This window comes from Solanum verrucosum, unplaced genomic scaffold, assembly GCF_900185275.1.
Source record: "Solanum verrucosum unplaced genomic scaffold, falcon-dt-bn FXZP01000038.1, whole genome shotgun sequence".
Classification (NCBI taxonomy): Eukaryota; Viridiplantae; Streptophyta; class Magnoliopsida; order Solanales; family Solanaceae; genus Solanum; species Solanum verrucosum.
The window spans coordinates 2,738,639-2,762,716 of NW_026020564.1; the positions used below are offsets into that span (position 1 = coordinate 2,738,639).

General features: G+C 39.3%; 1 protein-coding gene across 1 annotated transcript; it reads right to left on the reverse strand.

The window, feature by feature from the left end:
* Positions 1-20,477: 20,477 nt before the first annotated feature.
* LOC125810215 (F-box protein SKIP2-like) lies at positions 20,478-22,267 on the reverse strand. The gene has a single exon (XM_049489722.1). The coding sequence runs from the start codon at positions 22,216-22,218 to the stop codon at positions 20,569-20,571; it is 1,650 nt and encodes a 549-aa protein (XP_049345679.1). The 5' UTR covers positions 22,219-22,267; the 3' UTR covers positions 20,478-20,568.
* Positions 22,268-24,078: the final 1,811 nt, after the last annotated feature.

Genomic DNA, 24,078 nt, shown 5'->3' on the forward strand with positions numbered 1-24,078 from the left:
GACCAAATTTATAACATGCTGAGACTGAATATTGACAGTACTGAAATATGGTCAATGAAATAGAGTCTGACTGAACTGTGGGAGCTACTAATAACCGACATAAAACCACATGAGCTAAATGTGGAGTCCGATGTATACGCCCCATCGAGAGGACCCAATATACCCTGCCAGAGGTATAGAGGCATGCTGGCGTGATCACTAAACTGATGTTGCCCACAAAGGGGACTTACACCTACGTGGCTCGTAGTTCTGGGACTATATGGGTACGCTGAACCCTAGTCCAACTCGGTATTATGCTACTCCCAATTAATTAAGTGGTTAACTGGTTATGACTGAATTTCTGTAAATACTGGATAGCTCGAAACTGAACATGCAAACTGAGAATGCAACAATTAATCTGATAATGATGCACTCATAAACTGAGGCATGTAAAACTGAATACTGAAATATCTGACCTAGCATGTGTAATTCAAGAACTAAAGAAATACATAGCTAGGGTTTTGAAATTCATGCGAGAAACGATGTAATAACATGATAATCTGATTTGGAACATCCAAATAATTAATTCATGATGATCTGTTGTACTTCTAGAAACCCTAGGTCTGTTCATAATCATGGAATCAAGAATCTGACTGAATTCTAGGGACCTAATGGGCGAAAGGAACCCACTAGTGAAATCCCACATACCTGGTGACGAATTCCACGGAGAAATATTTCGATTTCGGGGCTGGAATTGATGGAACCTTGCTGCGTTCTTGAACTAGGGTTCTTGACCTTTTTCTCCTTCTTGATTCTAATTTTCTAAGTTTTGATTAATGATTTTGACTAAGGTAAGTTCTAATTATGTTTCTAGGCTTAAACTGATTAAAACCTCATGATTTAGGGTCTAAACGACGTATCTTAGGGGTTAAATGAAATAGGAAAAGACCAAAAGACCCGTGAATTAGCTACTGACGGACGGGACTGACGGTCCGTCAATCAATCGACGGTCCGTCGATTGGGTCCGTAGGTCGAGTCTGCCCGACAGGGCTTCACTAAAACGGGCATAACCTTTTACTCGGAGGTTGGAATTTAGCAAACTTGGTGGCGTTGGAAATATAATTCAATTATCTATCTAACCATAGGTCATGGGACACACAATTCGTTTTGTGCTAAAAGTTATGACCATCTGAAGTTGACCCATCAATGTTTTTCATCTAACTAGCTGCTAACCTCATCTACGGTCAGACCTACGGACCGTGGATCGAATTACGGTCTGTGCTGGTCGATCGTAGTTTGTGTCAAAGGCTAGTAAGGGAAGTCTCGGTCCACGGACCGTGGTCTGATCTACGGACCGTGGGTCTGTCCGTGAGTCGGGACTTAGCCAAATTTTCTGACTGAGTTCTGGGGAAGTTTTCTGTCACGAACCACGGACCTGCAGGACGGACCGTGAGTCCATCTACGGTCCGTGGATGGTGTCCGTGAGTGCCATCTGTAACACCAGAAATCTGAAATCTCTATTTTCGGATACGGGGTGTTACATCCCTCTTGGGACCATTCGTCCTCGAATGAAGACTAATCTAGCTGAAATAGAGGGAGAGGGCTACAATCACTACCACTAAACACTGAGAACTGAATTTCTAACTGAACTGAGTTCCAAGAACATGCAAATACGCTAAAAATGCAAGTACAAACTGAAGGACCATGATTCTAAGACTGAATTTTCGCATGAATGACTGAAAAACTGAAGAGGAACTATTACCTCAAGCTGGAATGGAATCGGAAGGAAAGAGGTGAGGATACTTGGACTTCATGGCTGCTTCTGCTTCCCAAGTAGCTCCCTCTACGGACTAACTCCTCCACAAAACCTTGACTGAAGCGACTTCTTTGTTTCTCAACCTTCTAACCTGACGATCGAGAATCTCAACTGGTACATCCTCATATGAAAGGCTATCTTTCAGGGCCACACTCTCTAATGGCACTATGTATGCTGGATCACCCACACACTTCTTCAAAAGAGAAATGTGAAAGACTGGATGCACTGCTGCTAAGTCTGCTGGCAACTCTAACTCATAGGCCACTTTACCAATCCTTTTCAAGATCTGGTAAGGGCCTACATATCTGGGACTGAGCTTCCCTTTCTTGCCAAATCTCATCACCCCTTTCATAGGTGACACTTTCAAGAAAACCCAATCATCAACTTGGAACTCTAGTTCCCTTCTTCTCACATCTGCATAAGACTTCTGGCGACTTTGAGTAGTCTTGAGTCTATCTCTAATGAGTTGCACTTTCTCCATAGAATCAAGGACTGAATCTGGTCCTATCAAGGCTGCTTCACCTACTTCAAACCAACCAACTGGAGATCTACATCTACGCCCATACAATGCCTCATAAGGGGCCATCTGAATGCTGGAATGGTAACTATTGTTGTAGGCGAACTCAATAAGAGGAAGGTGATCATCCCAACTACCCTTGAAGTCGATCACACAGGCTCTCAACATATCCTCTAAGGTTTGAATGATACGCTCTGCCTGACCATCCGTCTGTGGATGAAATGCTGTGCTAAAGTTAACCTGAGTACTAAGACCTTCTGAAATGACTTCCAGAAATGAGAGGTAAACTGAGGACCTCTATCTGAGATGATAGACAAAGGAACCCCATGCAACCTCACAATCTCATTAATGTAAAGCTTGGCGTAATCCTCCACCGAATCTGTAGTCTTGACCGCCAAAAAGCGAGAAGACTTAGTAACCCTATCAACAATCACCCAAATAGAGTCATGTTGTCTACGAGTACGAGGTAAACTGGTGATGAAGTCCATGTTGATCACTTCCCACTTCCAAGTAGGAATGTCAATCCCTTGAGTCATACCCCCTGGTTTCTGATGTTCTACCTTTACTTGCTGGCAATTGGGGCACTTAGCCACAAAATCTGCTATATCTCTTTTCATACCAGTCCACTAATAGACTTCCCGCAGATCACGGTACATCTTAGTGGCGCCTAGATGAATAGAATATCTGGAATTGTGGGCTTCTGCGAGAATATGCTATCTCAATTCATCCACATCAGGAACACACAATCTACCTTGATAGCTAAGTACACCATCTCCCCTTTGGGAGAAAACCTCCACTCTCTGATTGTGGACTGCACCCTTAAGTTCAAGCAAGATTGGATCACTGTCTTGTTTTTCCTTAACCTCTACTACCAAAGAAGATTCTGCCCCATTCTGAACCGTTACACCACTATCTGATATGCTCATAAGACGAACTCCTAGGCGAGCAAGTCTGTGAACATCCTTTGCTAGCTCTCTCCTTTCTTCCTCAACATGTGCTACACTACCCATGGATAGTCTGCTAAGGGCATCTGCTACCACATTCGCCTTACCCGGATGGTAATGCACGCTCATATCATAATCTTTGAGGAACTCAAGCCACCTTCTCTGGCGAAGATTCAACTCTTTCTGGGTGAACACATACTGAAGGCTCTTATGGTCTGTGAACACATCTACGTGAACACCATACAAGTAATGTCTCAAAATCTTAAGTGCAAACACCACTACTGCTAGCTCGAGGTCATAAGTTGGATAATTCTTCTCATGTACCTTAAGTTGTCTAGAAGCATAAGCTATAACCTTACCTCAATGCATCAACACACAACCTAGGCTGACTCTGGATGCATCACAATAGATCACATAACCATCTGAACCCTCTGGTAGAGTCAAGACAGAAGTTGAAGTCAACCTAGTTTTCAATTCTGCGAAACTTTTCTCACAATCATCTGACCATTGGAACTTAACCTTTTTCTGAGTCAACCTAGTCAATGGTGAGGCTATGGATGAAAATCCTTCCACGAACCTTCTGTAATAACCTGCTAAACCTAAGAAACTTCTGATATCTATAGCAGAGGTAGGTCTGGGCCATTGTTTCACTGCTTCTATCTTCTGGGAATCTACTCGAATTCCTTCACTAGACACAATATGCCCAAGGAAAGAAACTGATTGTAACCAAAACTCGCACTTGTTAAATTTTGCAAACAACTAGCGATCTTTGAGAGTTTGCAGAACAACTCTCAAATGACTCGCATGTTCTTCCTCATTCCTAGAATAAATGAGGATATCATCAATAAAGACGATAACGAACAAGTCTAAGTACTGCTTGAACACTCTGTTCATCAAATCCATGAAAGTTGTAAGAGCATTGGTTAGTCCAAATGACATGACTACAAATTCATAATGACCATACCGAGTTCTGATGGTTGTCTTCGGAATGCCACTATCTCTTACTCTAAGCTGATGATAACCTGATTTGAGGTCTATCATTGAGAAATGACTAGCACCCTGAAGTTGGTCAAACAAGTCATCAATCCTGGGGATGGGATACTTATTCTTGATTGTGACCTTGTTCAACTGCCTATAGTCAATGCACATTCTGAGAGAACCATCTTTCTTCTTTACGAACAACACTGGTGCACCCCATGGCGAAATACTAGGTCTGATGAAGCCCTTATCTAGAAGGCCTTTCAACTGCTCTTTCAATTCCTTAAGCTTTGCTGGAGCCATTCTGTAAGGAGGAATAGAGATAGGCTAGGTATCTAGAAGGAGATCAATTCCAAAGTCGATTTCCCTTTCGGGAGGAACTCCGGGAAGATCTTCTGGGAACACTTCTGGAAACTCATTGACTACAGGAACTGACTCAAGAGTTGGGGATTCGAAACTAGAATCCTTAACTCGAACTAGATGATAGAGATAACCCTTAGAGATCATCTTTCTAGACTTAAGGTAAGAAATGAATTGACCCATAGGTGCTAAGCTACTACCCTTCCATTCTAAGATTGGTTCATCTGGAAACTGAAAACGAACAATCCTATTTCTACAATCGACTGAGGCATAACATGAATGTAACCAATCCATGCCTAGAATGACATCAAAGTCTACCATTTCTAACTCTACAAGATCTGCTGAGGTGACTTTCTGGGAAACTGTGACAGGGCAATTTCTGTATACCCGTCTAGCTATAACTGGGTCACTGACTGGAGTAGAGACTGAGAAGGGTTCTGAGAGAGTTTTTAGGCTAACACTGAATCGAACTACTATATAAGGAGTTACAAAAGACAAAGTAGTCCCTGTTGTCTTTCCACTGAGTGAACCATATGTGAGCCACATTCTTAAGTTGGTAGGATGCCCATTTCCACCCTATCACTACCAGTAACTTGCATTACTCCAAAGATTTTTCTTAACCTCATCAATGAAGTTTTGTGGGTCTTCACCAACTTGTGACCCTAAAACTCAGGCGGATTCATCCTTATAAAAATCTCAAACTCTAGCTGCCACTAATCCACCATTTCTATTAGTAGGAACTGGAACTTGCTGATTGTTCTCATTGGTCATACCTAAGCCAAAAGCTGAATTGGTATTTCAAAACTCTGCATTCGAAACTTCCTGATCTGGGACTAGAGGAACTGTGTTAGCATTTTGTGCATTAGCATTCCTTGCCTAAGCTCTATGAGAAGGCATGATCTTAAGCGCATAACGATGGATTAGAAAGGAGATCATACCAACGCACGATAAGAATATCAAGAAAGTAAAGTTTTCCTAAAACACTTCATAGCCTCCCTCTCATTAGATGTGGTGCACTTCACACCCACGAAAAGGACTCTACTTAGTGCGGCTTTTCAGACATCCTAGAACTCTTAAACCTAATGCTCTGATACCAAGTTTGTCACGCCCCAAGGATCACCCGAGACGCGGACACGGGACCTAGGACCACAAGTGATCCCAAGCTAACCCTGCTGGCATGATCATGATCATACTAAAGATAATAAACTGATGCGGAAGCTAATTCATAAATAAATCTGAAAAGATAGGGAATACCCATATACTATAACTGAATATATCAAATCTGAGAGTTTAATACAAAAGAAATATCAAACTCAAAACACTAAGCTGAATCTAACTATGTCTGAAATAAGCCTCTAAACTGACTAGAAATGTTGGGACATGCCCCAACTAGGTCTAGCAAAACTGAAACTAAAGACTAAAAGTGATAAAGATAAACATGTCACTAGTCCTCGAAGAATGAGGACTCACCACTGATGCTGCTAAACTGAAGATCGAGAACCGATCTAAGCGTGATCTGGATACTGAGAACCTGAACCTACATCACGAGAAGATGTAGCGCACGTATGCGTCAGTACTTGAAGGGTACTGAGCATGTAGGATAGAGTAAATCTGAAATAACATATAACTGAACAAAGCAATAAAGCAATGAAATAATTTGAACATGATATAGATACTGAAAATACTTAATACTGAGCTAATTGATGCAATGACCAAATTTATAACATGCTGAGACTGAATATTGACAGTACTGAAATATGGTCAATGCAATAGAGTCTGACTGAACTGTGGGAGCTACTAATAACCGACATAAAACCACATGAGCTAAATGTGGAGTCCGATGTATACGCCCCATCGAGAGGACACAATATACCCTGCCAGAGGTATAGAGGCGTGCTGGCGTGATCACTAAACTGATGTTGCCCACAAAGGGGACTTACACCTACGTGGCTCGTAGTTCTGGGACTATATGGGTACGCTGAACCCTAGTCCAACTCGGTATTATGCTACTCCCAATTAATTAAGTGGTTAACTGGTTATGACTGAATTTCTGTAAATACTGGATAGCTCGAAACTGAACATGTAAACTGAGAATGCAACAATTAATCTGATAATGATGCATTCATAAACTGAGGCATGTAAAACTGAATACTGAAATATCTGACCTAACATGTGTAATTCAAGAACTAAAGAAATACATAGATAGGGTTCTGAAATTCATGCGAGAAACGATGTAATAACATGATAATCTGATTTGGAACATCCAAATAATTAATTCATGATGATCTGTTGTAATTCTAGAAACCCTAGGTCTGTTCATAATCATGGAATCAAGAATCTGACTGAATTCTAGGGACCTAATGGGCGAGAGGAACCTACTAGTGAAATCCCACATACCTGGTGACGAATTCCATGGAGAAATCTTTCGATTTCGGGGCTGGAATTGATGGAACCTTGTTGCGTTCTTAAACTAGGGTTATTGACCTTTTTCTCCTTCTTGATTCTAATTTTCTAAGTTTTGATTAATGATTTTGACTAAGGTAAGTTCTAATTATGTTTCTAGGCTTAAACTGATTAAAACCTCATGATTTAGGGTCTAAACGACATATCTTAGGGGTTAAATGAAATAGGAAAAGACCAAAAGACCCCTGAATTGGCTGCTGACGGACGGGACTGACAGTCCGTCAATCAATCGATGGTCCGTCGATTGGGTCCGTAGGTCGAGTCTGCCCGACAGAGCTTCACTAAAACGGGCATAACTTTTTACTCGGAGGTTGGAATTTAGCAAGCTCGGTGGAGTTGGAAAGATAATTCAATTATCTATCTAACCATAGGTTATGGGACACACAATTCGTTTTGTGCCAAAAGTTATGACCATCTGAAGTTGACCCATCAATGGTTTTCATCTAACTAGCTGTTAACCTCATCTACGGTCAGACCTACGGACCGTGGATCGAATGAAGGTCCGTGCTGGTCGACCGTAGTTTGTGTCAGAGGCTGATAAGGGATGTCTCGATCCACGGACACAGACCACGGACCGTGGTCTGATCTACGGATCGTGGGTCTGTCCGTGAGTCGGGACTTAGCCAAATTTTCTAACTGAGTTCTGGGGAAGTTTTCTGTCACGAACCACGGACCTGCAGCACAGACCGTGAGTCCATCTACGATCCATGGATGGTGTCCGTGGGTGCCATCTGTAACACCAGAAATCTGAAATCTCTATTTTCGAATACGGTGTGTTACAACTGGTCTACAACCCGTAGACTGGTCACGTAGACCTGAACATAGTGCTGCAGTTTAATGTAGTCCTTTCCTTTTTTAAATCCAAGGTGTTACAAAACTGACCCTTAAGAATATAATTTCCCCTTTTCCATGACATGATATGTTCAATCTGAACCTTGAATGTGACCACTCGGGTCCTACAATCTATGGAAGCATAACATGTATGAAGTCAATCCAACCCAAGAATGACATCAAAATCTAACATATCAGTCTCTACAGCTACAAGATCAACATGAGTGACTCTATATGAAACGAAAACAGGACAATTTCTATGAACTCTCTTAGCAACAACAGAATCACAGACGGAAGTAGAGATTGAAAGGTATTAGAAAGAATTTCGGGACCAACATCAAATCTCAGATCAAGTAAAACATAAACATCAAGGTGAAATACTTTAAACATACCAGTCATCACATCAGGAGACTCTTTATGATCATGTCGAGTCTGAAGAGCGTAAAATCTATTTTTCTTTAGAGAACCTACACTAGAACAACTAGGTTGAGCTTGCCTACATGTTTACATCCCTACTTTATTCAAATAGGGTGAAACGTCGTGGTGACTCAAAAAATAATGAATTAGTTCAATTTTCAAAGAAATTTAAGAAAAAAGAGTTTTAAAAAGAGTCACCACCTAATTTTAGGAAAAACTAGGAAACCAATTAAATGATCCACGAAACCATTAGATTCAAGGTATGGGGTTCAAGTTATTTCGAAGGAAAGGTGTTAGGCATCCTTCGAAATCCACAATTATGGGTCCCGACTGAATTCATTTTTTTCTAATTGAGGAAGAGATAAAATGATATACAAATATAATAAACATACAATACACACAAATAATACAGTAAACAAGTAATATGAGAAACGACCTAATGTTTTCCTATCATGAACAATATACACAATAAAAAATAAAAAATTATGATTCGAATTCCATTGAAATAGCTTTAATGGGAAACAACTATGTGTACTTGTAATGACACTTAGTAAAAGTGTTATTAATAAATAAATAGAATAAATCAAATAATAACTTCAAAATAAAAATCCTTCTTATTAACATGGGAGGCCTTGCAAATCGAAGGTAATTTTTGGGCTCGAATTCTGGGATGGTGGTGAAATCAATCATTGAGGCGGCTGACCCTTTTGATAATATGATGGAAAATATTTTAGGGTTTTTCCCCTTTCTCAATGTTCACCACCCTCTTAGTCACTAAGAAATTCTTTAAATAGAAAAAATGAAAACCTTCTTAGTATAATACCACTATCTTAAAATCGTCGGCCAAAATCATCGGTTAATACAATTTTTGTGTATGAAATCTTATCCATATTTGAATGAATTTCTAGACTGTGAAAAATATCAAAATGAATATTAACAAATGTAACGAATAAAATGAATATTAAAAAAATGTAATGAACGTAACCAATGACATGTAAAAAATGCAATTTAGCAGAAATAATGATTTAATCACAATGAACAAATATTTGAATGTATTCAACCAGCTGTGACAAAATATAATGTAATTAAAATTAACAAATAAAAAATTATGAAATTTTGACAAATAAGGATAAATATTGAAAAACTTATTTAAGATTATAAAAAATATATAATTTGAACTATTGAATAAATAAAACTTAAAAGTTACGAATTTTGAAAATGTTAGGCCAAAATTGGGTGTCAACACTACCATCCTTACCCTTGCTAGCTTGCAACGAACAATCTTTCACTTTGTGACCACTCTTTCCACAACCAAAGCAACCATCTGTATCGGCCAAGCATTTGCCATTATGATTCTTGCCACACCTAGTGCAAGTAGATATAGAAGATCGATTACCACAACCTCCTTAAGGCTTAGGTTTAGGCACCCTATCTTTGTTGATTTTAGGAGCCAGAACATTTAAAGAACCTTGATCAGAAAACTTTTTCCAAAATTGAGGACACCCATGTCCGTCGGACCTAGAATGAGAAAAGTCACCATCACTAATCCTTACCCTCTTGGACTCTCTTGCCCTTTCCTTGAGCTTTTCCTCTTCAATTTGTTGGACATGTAACATCAAATGAGAGATATTCATTTCATTAATTAACATGGCGGTATGGAACTCCTTGACCACTATTTCGGACAAACCCAACACAAACTTATTCATCCTTGCCCTAGAGTTGGAAACCATAGTTGGAGCGTACTTAGCCAATTGAGTAAACTTCAAAGCATCTTCTTTTACACTCATATTACCGTGATGGAGATTAATGAACTCAAGAACCTTTGCCTCTCTCATCTCAAGAGGGAAGAAACGATCAAGAAAATCTCCTTTGAATTTATCCCAATCAAGAGGACCCGTATCAACCTCCCTCTCTTCTTTCCATTGGTTGAACCAAACTTAAGAAACACCCTTGAGTTGGTAAGCGGCCAATTCCCCCTTCTGAACTGTAGACAATCCCATAATTCTCACTATCTTATACACTTCATCAATAAACTCTTGAGGATCCTCATCCGACTTGGAACCATGGAACTCCAGAGGATGCATGATAGTGAAGTCCCTTATCCTTGTCATCGTCGTACCCATATTTGGGTTCACGGGAGCAATGGTCTCTCTATTTGCTTGGGTTGACATAGTTTGAGCAAACATTTGAAAAGTAGCTTAGAATTAAACATAATTCACTTGCTCGATCAAAGCTTCAATCAAAACTTGAGGAACCTCAGGCTCCACATTGTCACATAAGTTCTTTGAGTGGCCATATCCTAAAAGATTGAACAGGATTCAGGAGAAGAATCTTTATAGAGATAGACTCTATAGCACGACTTTAGAGTAATGAAAAAATTGAAGTTTCCTAAAATGCTTTGTAGCCTCCTGATGAGTCCACAAATTAGACTCATTTAGGGCTTTATTTTGATAAGAATAGTATCCTCAAATGCTTATTTTGTCTAAATATCTAATGAAAACTCTTAAGTTTCAAGTATTTGAAGTTTTAGTGAAAGCATGGACACTTAGGCGCAAAAAGGAACAAGAAGGCCGAAAAGAACGACGAAGCTGAAGCCCGAGCATCGCCAAGCACACTTGGTGATTCGCCGAAGGGATTTACTCCGCCCTTTGTTCCAGTACACGAAGCCCTGAAGGAGAAGGATAAAAAACGCGATGAAAGGAGCAGTCGGTGCTTCGCCGAATAGTTCCGCAAAGCAGTACTATACAGCCCAATGGTCTAGAACGTGAAGGTGCTGAGGGAAAGCACGAAACAGCAATGGACAGACGAAGGGCGAATCGCCGAAGTCATTCGGCAACTTCGGCGACATTGACTAACTTCGCCGAAAGATCCGCCAGCGCTATTTTCTGAAATCTATAAGTACTGAACTAATTATTATTTTTAATAGTCGAACATTTATTTTAATTTCCAGAATAGAATAGTACTTTGTAGATTTTTTTTCTCAAGTTTGGATAGGGTTTTTGGGAACTTGAAGAAAGGAGTTCATCTTCACCAAGTTGAAAGTGGGTCTTCTCTATTCTTCTTCCTTTGCTTAAATTAAGGTTTAATTTCTTATACCCATTTGATTTTACTATCATTTTAGGTGTATTTTGTTATTTCTTGATGTGTGGCTAAAAACCCCCATTCTTGGGGTGTGATTTAGCAAATATGTGTTGATATTATTATTGGGTCTGACTTGTTGATAGGTTAGATGTAGTTTAATGGTGGTTTCACCTAGTGGTTGTCATTTAATCTAAAGGGTTTGTAGTTGCAAATACAAAGCCACTCATGTGTTTTCGGCTTGCCCGAGAGGGAGGTCGCGAAACCAAGACCACTAGACCGATGGCCTAAGGAGTTGGTCGACATGAGGTTTAGCCCGAGAGGGTGAGCTCTAGTCCCATATCCTAACACTCAGCTCGAGAGAGTGAGTGGGGTAAGGCATAGACTGGTCTTCATGCGGCAAATGGGTGTCCGAGAGGAACGCATTTGAAATGGGTAAGTTGCATAAGAGGGAACTTATTTCCATTTAAATCTTAGCCTAGTCACTATTATCTTACAAATTTCTTGTCAAAAGCATGTACCCAACTATTTATCTCAACTTGTATTGCGGTCACACCCCAAGAACATTTCTCCATACTTGATTTTCTTGTTAATTTTTGTTGTTTTTACTACTTGTAACAAAACCCCAAAATCGATATTTGACACTTTCATGTCACCCCCTTTATTTACCATGTTTTTGTTCGTTACTTTCTTTAGCTACGACTAGTTGGAGCTAAATTTTATTTTTCTATCAATTCTCAAAACCACTCCCTTGGGACACGACCCAACCTTTAGTTGGGTTACTATTCTATCGACGCTCGTAGACACTCATATCGTAGGTTAGTGTCGTTGGTCACGATAAGCATCAAAATGGCGCCACTGCCGGGGAGTGGTGTTATTTGAGAATTTTTAGATTAGTAAAAAAAAATTTCTTCTTAGCCGTAGTCTACTTACCTAATTTTTAGTTTTGTCTGGTTTGTCAATGTGTTGAAACAGGATAATGAGTATACATGACGGAGATGGTGGACTAGTGGAGCACCTCCCAGTAGAAGTAATGAGATTCAGAGATCACATCCTGAACTTCAATCATCTAGGAGGAGAACCTTTTCATGGGTCGTGGCTGAGCTTTAAAACACTATTGATACAATGTCCAACTCATGAAATCCCTGATTTAGTTCTACTGGAATGTTTCTATAGGGGTCTAAGTCCCAGAAACAGAGAGTTAATCGATCGACTTATGCCAGGCGATCGCAATAAATACTCATACGAGACCACAACCAAATTCCTTGACCTCGTGGCTAAAACCAACAAGGATACTAAGAAAGACCAGCATTTAATCATTTTGCTAGGTCAGATGAACAACTTGACCCAAAAGATCGAGGAACTGGAAGTGATGTCCAAGGAAAAGAGCAATGCAGACTACCTATTGAGCAGGGCAGGTCAAAAGAACGGACATTAAAAATAAACATATCGAAGATATGTTATTAACCATCCTTCAAAAGCTAAATGAGCAAGATAGAGTGCTAGAGAAGATTAGAGAAAATGTAGAAGCGTTATATCAGATGAGCAGTTCTCACTCTAGATCTATCCAACTAATTGAAACTCTTTTAGGTCACATAAGTCCTGATCTCTGTTAGGCACAAGACAAGGGGTGGCCAAATGATGTTTTGGCCAACTCCAAAAGTGAAAGTTAGGTGCTCACCTGCGTCGTGCCACGACGTTAACTAAGGCCCTGTTTGGGAGGCACCCCAAAACCCTTAACTACTTTAAGTTTGTTATTTTTGAAATAAAGGTGTTCTGATTTTGTAGGAATAAAGCATGAAAAGTTTGTGAAAAAAGTGCAGGATGAATTACTCAAATCAAATTGGTGAAACACCGATAAGATCGGCGACCGCTACAAATATCGTCGTTTGGATCCTCACTTTGGTTAAGGGTCCTGTAAAACTCAGCGAGGTAGATGAGCACTCGGCGGATCGCCGAGTAGCTAAGCAAATCCAAATAATGTCGCCGAACGGGTTAGATATGGATGGGCTTTATAAAACCACGGGTCTTAAATTTTTTTTTTAAAAATCTTTTTTTCATACCCCTCACTCTCGATTCTCACGAAAATCACACCTACTTAGTATTTCCATAATTTTTGTAAATCGTAAGTATTTTAGCTGTTTAAGTAGTGCTTGGATCTGTAATAACCTGCTGCTTAGCATCACAGTCTTGATCTAATCTGCCTAAAAGGTTGGCTCTCCAAACCCTGCAATTAATTTTGGTATGGATCTCATTTCAAGCAATTTTATCCAATGTTGTGTGATGAGCCTTTCTGATGAATTTGGATTATTCTAAGCGCTAAGGCGAACTCGCCGAACCCTTCGGCGATTCACCAAGCTATTCGGTAAATCTTGCTAAAATTGTGTCTCTCTAAAACTCGATCTAGTTGTTCTGGCTTCTTTCGAATTCTTTGCAGAAATGGCTAAATCTAAAGTTGCAGGAAGAAGCAAGCCACCCTAAGATAGAACAAAAGGGATTACAATGAGCAAGGAGGCAGATACATTCAGAAGCAAAGTTGCTAAAATTTCCAAGACTTGCGAGAAAGGGAAAGGCAAACACAAGGCCTTTGAATTATCAGACAGGGTTGAGCGGAGAGTTAAGAGGCGGAATGATTCACCCAGAGCTAGGACTCCCCAGCCTACAATTACTGCACCTCCAGTTCCAGCGCTGACACTGGTATTAGCACCTCTCGTACAAGGCCCTCAGTCGAAATCAAATCAAGAAAAGGTTGAAGGGTTGAGGATAATTCTAGAAGAGAAGCGTATGTCCATAGATGGGGTTATAGATAAATACCCATAGATAATGGAGTGTCTGAGATACCACAAGTTTCAAATCTTCACTAAACCCCGTGGCCCTTATATTCCAAACTGGGTAAGAGAGTTCTACAGTGCATATAGTGCAATAATACCTCAGCAAAAGCAATTAGCAGCATCCTTCAGAGAAGTTAGCTATGTGGTTGTCAGAGGCAGGCGAGTAAAGTGTGACAATGAGGAAATCAACGCAGTCTTGGGCTTGCCTACAAATATTGGGGATCACTGCCAGTATCTATTAGAACAAAGAAGCTAAACGAGATGAAAGAGTGGTTAACCCCACTAATTGCAGATGAAACTCCAAAGTGGGCGGCGAAAGGAGTACCAATTGAAAAGAAAGAACTAAACATAGTCGCAAGGTTCTGGTTTGTTTTATCAGCAGCATAATTATGCCATCCCAAAATAATTGATCCTTCGCCTTGCCAAGGCAGCCTGCTTGGGTTGCATCATAGAGGCGACTCAGATAAACTTGGGTACAGTCATTGCTTTAGAGATACTCATGCGTGCAAGACAGCTGAACCTCACTTTCATTTCCAGTCTTGATCACAGAATTGTGCAAACGAGTCCAGGTGCCTTGGGATATCAGGATGGACATAGAAGTGATGCCCACAGCCTCTACTGATATCCGAAGGATCGAAGCCGAGTATCTTAAGGATAAGGCAGAAAAGAAAAAGACAGCATCAATGAAGATAGTAAACACAGAATCATCACCTGCAGAGAAACATCTGTCTACTCCGACCATTGAACCTTCAAGTATATCCATTGCCACTGTTACTCACACTGATCCTCCAGGTTCTTCTGTTGCTGCACGATCATCAAAACCCACCATTGTTGCTACTGATGCCCGACTTCCGCTCACCAGGCGTCTCTACTCCGGATGGGACAATTGGCTCTTTTTCCGATCGTCAAGCTGCGAACGTAGAGGACTCTGTTCCAGACATGATTCGGATTACCTTGACTGATGTTGTGACACCTTTGAGCACTACCATTGATGCCCTAACGGAAAGAATAGCAGTGTGCGAGCATAACCAAGGGTCCACAAGGAGGTGACAACTTTAAAAGCTGCCACTGCTGAACTACGAAACGATATAGACCACATGAGGTCCACCGAGGTATCCATGGTCTTCAGAACAGTAGATACTCCAGATATGCCCGAAGCACTTCTGATCACCACAAGGCATGGAGATAGAAGGGAGCATTTAGCCGATCCTGAACCAAAGGTAGAAACTGACGAAGAAATGTTTAAGGAAGTTACAGCGGACGACATAGCCGAGACTGAAGAAATCATGATAAATGTTGTTGTGCAAGTTTCTTTAGCACAGTATCCTGCTGCGGGATCCAGTGGAACTGGTTCTTCTAGTGGTCATTCCGGATACTAATGCCCAGATAGATGGAGCAATAAATTGGCCAGGATCACCTCTTTACCCCCCTCTTTGTCTTTCTTTACTCTGCCTTATGGATTCTGTATTACTTGCATTTGAGGACAAACTGCTTTTTATTTGTGGTGGGGTGAGGCCACACCTTTTGTGTGCTAGTTAATACTTGTGTTTTGGTGTACCGTTGGGTTATTTGTTTCAATTGTGTTTTAAAAACTGCTTTTGCGATTGTTTGAGCTTGTGGCTCCGTTTACTTTTAATTGCAAAATGATTTTGACCCTTTCAAAAAAATTTGAATTTTTCGCACATTTTTTCCACCCCTCGTGAGTAGAATGTGGTTGTTCTTTTGCAAAAAATTTGGTCTCGATTTCGATCAGTACCGATGACTTGAATAGTGCTCTAAATTGAACGAACATGAATGTATGGCTACGATGAGGCCAAATGAAGTTGCATAGACAATATATGAACTTTTTGCATCTCGTTGTGACTAGTCATTTATCAAATTGATTCTCTTGTTATGACCGTTTCACACTAGCGAAAGTGTGTAGTCTTGCTTAACTTAAGTGTCGATGCCTTGTGTGATTAGCTTGCTTTGAACCATGCATGAATAAACCTAGAATTTGTCATGTTAGTTTGATTGATTTAGAAAGGTGTCCTCTTGATATGATCTTAGGCAACTTTAAAGAGTGTGAGCCAAATTTGACATATACCTCTTTTGTGGCCTACCCGTAAGTGTGTGAAACTCTTTTGAACACCCTTTGAGCCTTACCTTTCTTTGGAAGAAACTTGATGAACCCTAGATCTCACTTGACCCACTACCTATAACCCTCTTAATTTGTGGTTTAGTGAATAGCCAACTTAGGCCAAAAGCCTAAGTTGGGGGTGTGGTGAAAAGGAAAATGAGAAGTCAAGAAGTGCAGGAAAAGTCCCCCTTAACCCATGGTGTTGTAGAACAGTGGAAACCCCTTCAATTAAAAAAAAAAGTGGAATAAGGTACGAAGGAAATCGGGTTTCCAAGCAATCCATGAAGATGAATAAACAGGTGACTTGGAAGCATTAGAAAAGAATTGATAAAGGAGGAGAAGGGAATGCCTTGAGAACACCACATCCCACGAGGAAAGAGTCATTGAGCCTAAATGACCATACATTTGCACTCATTCCCATTACAAGCCTTAGAAAGACCTTTTTATCTTGAGTAAGCCGAATCAAAAGTCGATTGGAAAATAAGGGCAAACCTATGGGTAAAAGCATGCATTGTGTTCCTCTTTTTGAGTGTGAGCGTTGCATCTAATTCCTGATCTTGAATTGATTAACCTCTGTGTGGGAATATGGAATCATTCTTCATGTGAGGGCATTTAGATACTTTTGTCGAGCTTGAACTCGCACAAGTAGCAAGTATTGCGAGCATAAGAATCTCTGGTAATGGTGTGTGACAACTTGAATCTTTGAGTGCACAGTTGATCTTTGCATAAGTAATTTGAATCTTGTTGTGTATGTTCATGATTGACTCTTGTGTAGCACTGTTTGAGACACCCTTTTTGAACGGTTGAACTTGAGTTTGCTTGAGGACAAGCAAAAGTTTAAGTTGGGGTGTTGATGAGTCCACAAATTGGACTCATTTAGGGCTTTATTTTGATAAGAATATTGTCCTCGAATGCTTATTTTGTCTAAATATCTGATGAAAACTCTTAAGTTTCAGGTATTTGAGGTTTTAGTGAAAGCATGGACACTTAGGCGCAAAAAGGAACAAAAAGGCTGAAAAGAACGACGAAGCTGAAGCCCGAACATCGCCAAGCACACTTGGCGATTCGCTGAAGGGATTTACTCCGCCCTTTGTTCCAGTACGCGAAGCCCTGAAGGAGAAGGATCAAAAAGGCGATGAAAGGAGCAGTCGGTGCTTCACCGAATAGTTCCGTGAAGCAGTACTATGCCGCCCAATGGTCCAGAACGTGAAGGTGTTGAAGGCAAGAACAAAACGGCGATGAGACAAACGAAGGGCAAATCGCCGAAGTCATTCGGCAACTTCGGCGTCATTGACTAACTTCACCGAAAGATCCGCCAGCGCTATTTTCTGAAATCTATAAATACTGAACTTATTATTATTTTTAAGAGTCGAACATTTATTTTAATTTTCATAATATAATAGTATTTTTTAGATATTTTCTCTCAAGTTTGGAGAGGGTTTTTGGGAATTTGAAGAAAGGAGTTCATCTTCCCCAAGTTGGAAGTGAGTCTTCTCTATTCTTCTTCTTTTGCTTAAATTAAGGTTTAATTTCTTATACCCATTTGATTTTACTATCATTTTAGGTGTATTTTGTTATTTCTTGATGTGTGGCTAAAAACCCCCATTCTTGGAGTGTGATTTAGCAAATATGTGTTGATATTATTGTTGGGTCTCGCTTGCTGATAGGTTAGATGTAGTTTAATGGTGATTTCACCTAGTGGTTGTCGTTTAATCTAAAGGGTTTGTAGTTGCAAATACAAAGTCACTCATGTGTTTTCGGCTTGCCCCAGAGGGAGGTCGCGAAACCATGACCACTAGACTGATTGCCTAAGGAGTGAGTCGACATGAGGTTCAGCCCAGGGTGAGCCCTAGTCCCATATCCTAACACTCAGCTCGAGCGAGTGAGTGGGGTAAGGCCGTAGGCTGGTCTTCATGGGAAAATGGGTGTCCGAGAGGAACGCATTTGAAACGGGGTAAGTTGCCCGAGAGGGAACTTATTTCCATTTAAAGCTTAGTCTAGTCACTATTATCTTACAAATTTCTTGTCAAACGCATGTACCCAACTATTTATCTCAACTTGTATTGCGGTCACACCCCAAGAACATTTCCCCATACTTGATTTTCTTGTTAATTTTTGCTACTTTTACTACTTGTAACAAAACCCCAAAATCGATATTTGACACTTTCGTGTCACCCCCTTTATTTACCATATTTTTGTTCGTTAATGTCTTTAGCTACGACTAGTTAGAGCTAAATTTTATTTTTCTATCAATTCTCAAAACCATTCCCTTGGGACACGACCCCAACCTTTAGTTGGGTTACTATACTATCGGCGATCGTAGACACTCATACCATAGGTTAGTGTCGTTGGTCACGATAAGCATCACCTCCTATTCATAAATGTGGTGCGCTTCATACTTATGAACAAGACACTACTCAACACGGCTTGTCAAACATCTTAGGACCTTTTCTAAAACCTTGTTCTCTGAATACCAAGTTTTTTATGAGGCAAAGTACACCCTAGATGTGACATGGCGTATAAGACCCCGAGAGGCTCTAAACAAGCCACTTGATATACATACAACACAACATAGTAGAAAATACGAGAATTTAAGAAAAACGTGTCATATTATAAAAGAGTTTTGACATAATGTGGAAGTCTAATCATAGTCTCGACAAGTCATTTTAATATCTCAAAGAAGTGGTTAGGACATAACCCATACACCACGTACAATATCTGAAAACTAAAGACATGAAAGCAAAATGAATGTGACATGGTCCTTGACTAGCAAAGTCTTAAATTTCAAATGGTCAAGCCACTAGCCACGAGCAGGAGGTGGAAGATCGTCAGACCCTACATTAGTTAAACAATGTAGGCACAAGTATGCATTAGTACATGGAGTGTACTAAGTATGAGGGATATGCTATAAATATGAAACATAGATCATAAGAGGACACAATACAAAACATGGTATGCATGACCAAGCTAAACATAGTAAAACTTTTTAAAGAAGTCTTCCACTAAGTAGTCAGTCGGGCCAAGGGTTCACTTGAGGACCAAAAATGGTTCTCGAGTGCCGGCCACGTCTAGGGCGTAGCCTCAGAGCGTGACAATATCGATTTTTTTAATTAGTTTGATTTCGTTTTTTAACCATAACCATGACGACCCTAATTATAGTATAAGGAATATGCATACAGTTGCCTAGTATCCAATGACCGACCATCTGAGTTCCTAAAAACCCCTCATATGCCTCCACTATCCGATGTGTTTGTAAAGGCCCCATCAGTATTGAGATTATAATAATTTGGTTTAGGGGGTATCCATTTAAGCTGTAATTGGGTTCTAAGCAACTTGGAAGTAGACACCCTAGCCAAATATTGATATCATGTGGCTTGCTGAGTAGTCTTTTATCATTAAAGAGATTATCATTCCTCCCTGAACCATAACAGAGTAATCAAAGCCCAGCATGAGTGTTTCTTTGCCCTTCTCCAAATGTCATATTCTGATAAATCTTTCAAGCAAAGCCATATCTTTGTCAAATGCATGATGGGATTTAGGGCAGAAGTAACAAAGGTTCCAATAAACAAAGTTTGATTTGCTATACAGTAACATTGTTGGACCATTCAATCTCCAGAGCATCGGATTCTTTACCTTTTCTTAAATAAAATATAAATCAATTGCAAAGACTACAAGGTAACAACATAATGAATACCCAGGCTACAAAAGGAGAAATCTTGAGGACGTGTTCTCTTTCTTCTTTTTTGTTTCATTTCTTCAAGTTGCAGAATTCAACTTTTAGGAGAGGGGAATCTTGGAGATCGATCTTTTCTCGGAAAAATAAAAAAGAGGGAAGAGGAGGGTCTAGGAGTCTAGGTAATATGTGCATTCCTGGATATAGAAAGGTGCTTCGACATGTATTACTCCATTCTTGAAGCATAATGATCACTGTCCTTGATGACATTTAGTCGATGGAACAACATCTATTTGATTCACATACCAGAAGCAACAGTATACATGGTTCAAGACAGCACTCTATAATGCAATTGTCAATAGAGCAGGGATAGATTTCATCATCCAAGAAGTGACTTCTAAGATTCTAAATGCATCTATGGTTACATATCAAATTTTCAAAAAGCAAATATCAAACACACAAATGAAGGAGGATAAGTCGCACATCCACACTTTTCTATTGATTCAATTAAAAATGAAGTTGAACAGAGTGTTTTCTCTGTTCTAACTTGTGCTCACAATTTTCATAAGTTCTCATTGGCGTTACCATTTGACCACCTACGGAAAGTGCAAGCAACGAAGCCCCTTCCTCCAAGAAAGCCAATCCTTGAAGTAGATGCTGATGATCGACCAAAATTACTGGTCGATGGGGTATCAATATCAACGACACCACCAGCACCAAGGATGGGAACAGTTCTTGCAATCGGTGGAAACTCTATGCCTTCTTCTAATGCTCCACCATCACTAGCGCTACCATCCACAACCTCCGCATCAACTTCCCCAACATCAAGATTCACCGTCAAAGATCCCCTTCTTGATCTCAACAAATCTGCAACTTCACCAGTTACGTTCTTGCACTTCTTAACCTTAATTTTCACCAAATAAGGACATCCCCACGCGAAAGACACAATCCCTTCATCTGTTACCTCACATCCCTTAATACAAAGCTTCTTCAAAGCCATACATTTTGTAGCAATACAAGTTACTTCAGCATCCCCAATACTCTCACTACCACAAAGTGCTAATCTTTCTAACTTTTGACAATTAGAAGCAATGGCTAATAAACTAGTCACCGTAGGATTCAAACCCATAATTACCAATTCCTTGAGGTTTACACTATATTCGCCGATGGCACCCAAACCAACATCACCTATTCGATTCGTCCTCCATCCATCAATGTGAACCTTCCTCAACAACTTACAATGTCTAGCCACATCAACAACTCCAGCATCTGTACATTCAGGAGCTTTCACCAAATGAAGAATCTCCAAGTCCGAAAACTTGGATATCGCCCTTAGTCCAATGTCACTCACCTGAACCCTCTCTAAATGAATCTCAACTAAATGATTCTCCCTACTTGCAATCGTCTCCAAGACTCTATCCCAATCACCCAAACATCGCAACAATTTCAACGTCTTCAAATTCTTCGATCCCATGATCAAAGGTCCAAAACATTGTCCATTATAAAGCTCTTTCAAACATATAGATTTAAGCGAACAAGCAGCATTAGATCCAATGCTAATCGGTTCAACAGATACAGTATGATTCATACACCGTAAACGTTTAACAGAGAGTTCTTCGAGTGAAATGCTGTTAATAAGCAAAGCATTCATACCTTCAGCTCCAAACATACAAGACCCACAAGAGAATTTCTTCAATTTCTCACAATTCTTTGCCAAACAAGCCATTCCCAAATCGGTGATATCTCGGCAACCACGAAGCTTTAGGCGCGTTAGGTTAACGCACCGGTGGGAGATGAGGATCACAGCTTCATCGTTGATGCTCACCGATTTTCGGTCACATCGGAGAGCGAGTTTGGTGACGGAATCGAAACGAGAGAAGATGGTGGGTATATCCGGAATGATTTCAGCTTTTGCGTTGAGAGAAAGCCGGTGACGGCTAACACCTTCAACCAGAAGCCATCTCCGGCAGACAAGGGAAGATCTTTTCCGATCACCGGAGCTTAAGGACTGGAAAATTAGGGCTAAACATTCGTCAGGAAGACCATCAGTGTAATCTCGGTTTTCACAGGGTTGTGAAATGGGGAAATCGTCTTCTTCGGAAAGTGTAGGGTAGAAAAATTCCGATTGGGAATGGCCGGTGCCGGAACAACGGTGGTGGGGATAATTGGAATCGGTGGGGGAGAAGCCGTGAGCTGAGGAAGATTGGCCCATTTGGAATGAAGGAAACTAGTAAACGTCGTCGTAATGGTCTGCCAGAATTGTAGACGCTGCCGTAAAAAACAGGGATGTTAGGGCGGCGCTGCTAGCTGATTCTAATGGAGCTTTGAGAGAGAGAAATGGGGACGATTTTAATATGTAGGAGGAAGAAGTTAAGAAAGAACTGGTCATCGCCGTGGCCAATTATAGGTATATTGTTTATACGAATATATAATGTTTTGGTTATATAATATCACGCATTAATATTTTGAATGTCCGCAACGACATGGTTGATACTTGATTGGTTGGGGGTGAGTTTTCCATATAGAAGGCTGAGATCTGATCCAACCCCGATCTGCTATTTAGTCATTAACTCGTGGCATGTAATTGTCAAATACAATTAACATCTTATGTATTAGTGAGCTATTTACATCTCATGCTACCATAAAATATTTATTATAGAATGTAATTTTTATCCAAAGGGTAGAGGTTTATGACAGAAGTTATGGATATCCAGAGATTTCAAAAAATAAATAATAAAACTTTTAAACTTAAACAATATGATATATTTAATTAACAAATAAAAAGAAACATAATATTTTAATATTGTATAATTAACAACCCTCCGAACAAATTGTGAATGTATATTTATCCCTTCAAAAACGGTGTGAAAGTATATACATTTATAACCAATCGTGATGATTTTTATTTTTTGAATTAAAAAGTATATTTAAAATACTTGTTTTCAAATATTATTCACATTAAATGATTTTCTTATATAATGCTTAAAAATATTAAAATTAAAAATATCATACGAATATATATATATGGTCGACATGCTTGATTGTCCACATAGGGATTATTTAGGTATTTCAATATTAATAGCTTTATGATTGTACTTGTACCAAATGAATAATGTTAGTGTACCTTTACACTGTTGGACCAAAAAATCAGCTAACATTTTCTTAATTCTTTCTGTATCCCTCAAAAATATGTACACACTTTGTGACTTGTGGGTCATTTACAGTTTTTTAATACTGCTACATCTTCCTGACCTTTTCTATTTATTTCTAAACTTGAAGCTATGATCCAATGAAATTTTTTTTATTGTTTCTTTTGTTATAATTCATATTATTAAAAAATTGGAAATTTTTTACAAGGCAATAAAAGGACATTATAATTCACTAATATTTACATTTTTTTTAGTGATGGCAAAATCAAAAATCATTTCTTAATTTTAGATTGAACAAAAGAGGCTTTTAAAAGTGATCAAAATAATTATGCATAAAGTGAGATGCAATGTTAAATTTTTTTGTTTTAAATTGAAAACAAATAATATGTTTTTACACTTCTTTAATCTTTAGGTATATTGAATAACATTTTCTCCCAAATTGGCTATTCAATTTCTTACCTAATTTCTTAAAATGTTAATTACTCCATGACGATATATATTTTATCTTCAAAACATATTAGTGGCGAAGTAAAAAACACTCAAAAATACGAACTTTTTAAAAATGAAATATACATGTGATACTATTAAAAAGAAATAGATTTATATTATTTGAAAATTATGTAAAAAATATATATTATCGTATAAATCACACTAATTAATAATTTAAAATAAACATAAAAATCATATAATCTTGGTATAGTCTCTAAATTTCAATCATGCCATATAAATTGAAACAAAAAATGTAACATGTATTGGGCTCGTACAGTCGTGCTTGCACCGGTTTCTGTATACATATAAATTGAAACGAATGGAGTGATTCTGAATTTAATTGCTACCAAAAGTTAGGTCCACTTCTAATACTCTTCTTGTATATGTGGTACATATTGTTTTGATTTATTAAAAACAAATTATATTTTACATCT

Bases quoted from the DNA above. Each gene is read 5' to 3' on its own strand.
- LOC125810215 (XM_049489722.1), bottom strand. From the start codon at position 22,218: ATGGGCCAATCTTCCTCAGCTCACGGCTTCTCCCCCACCGATTCCAAT.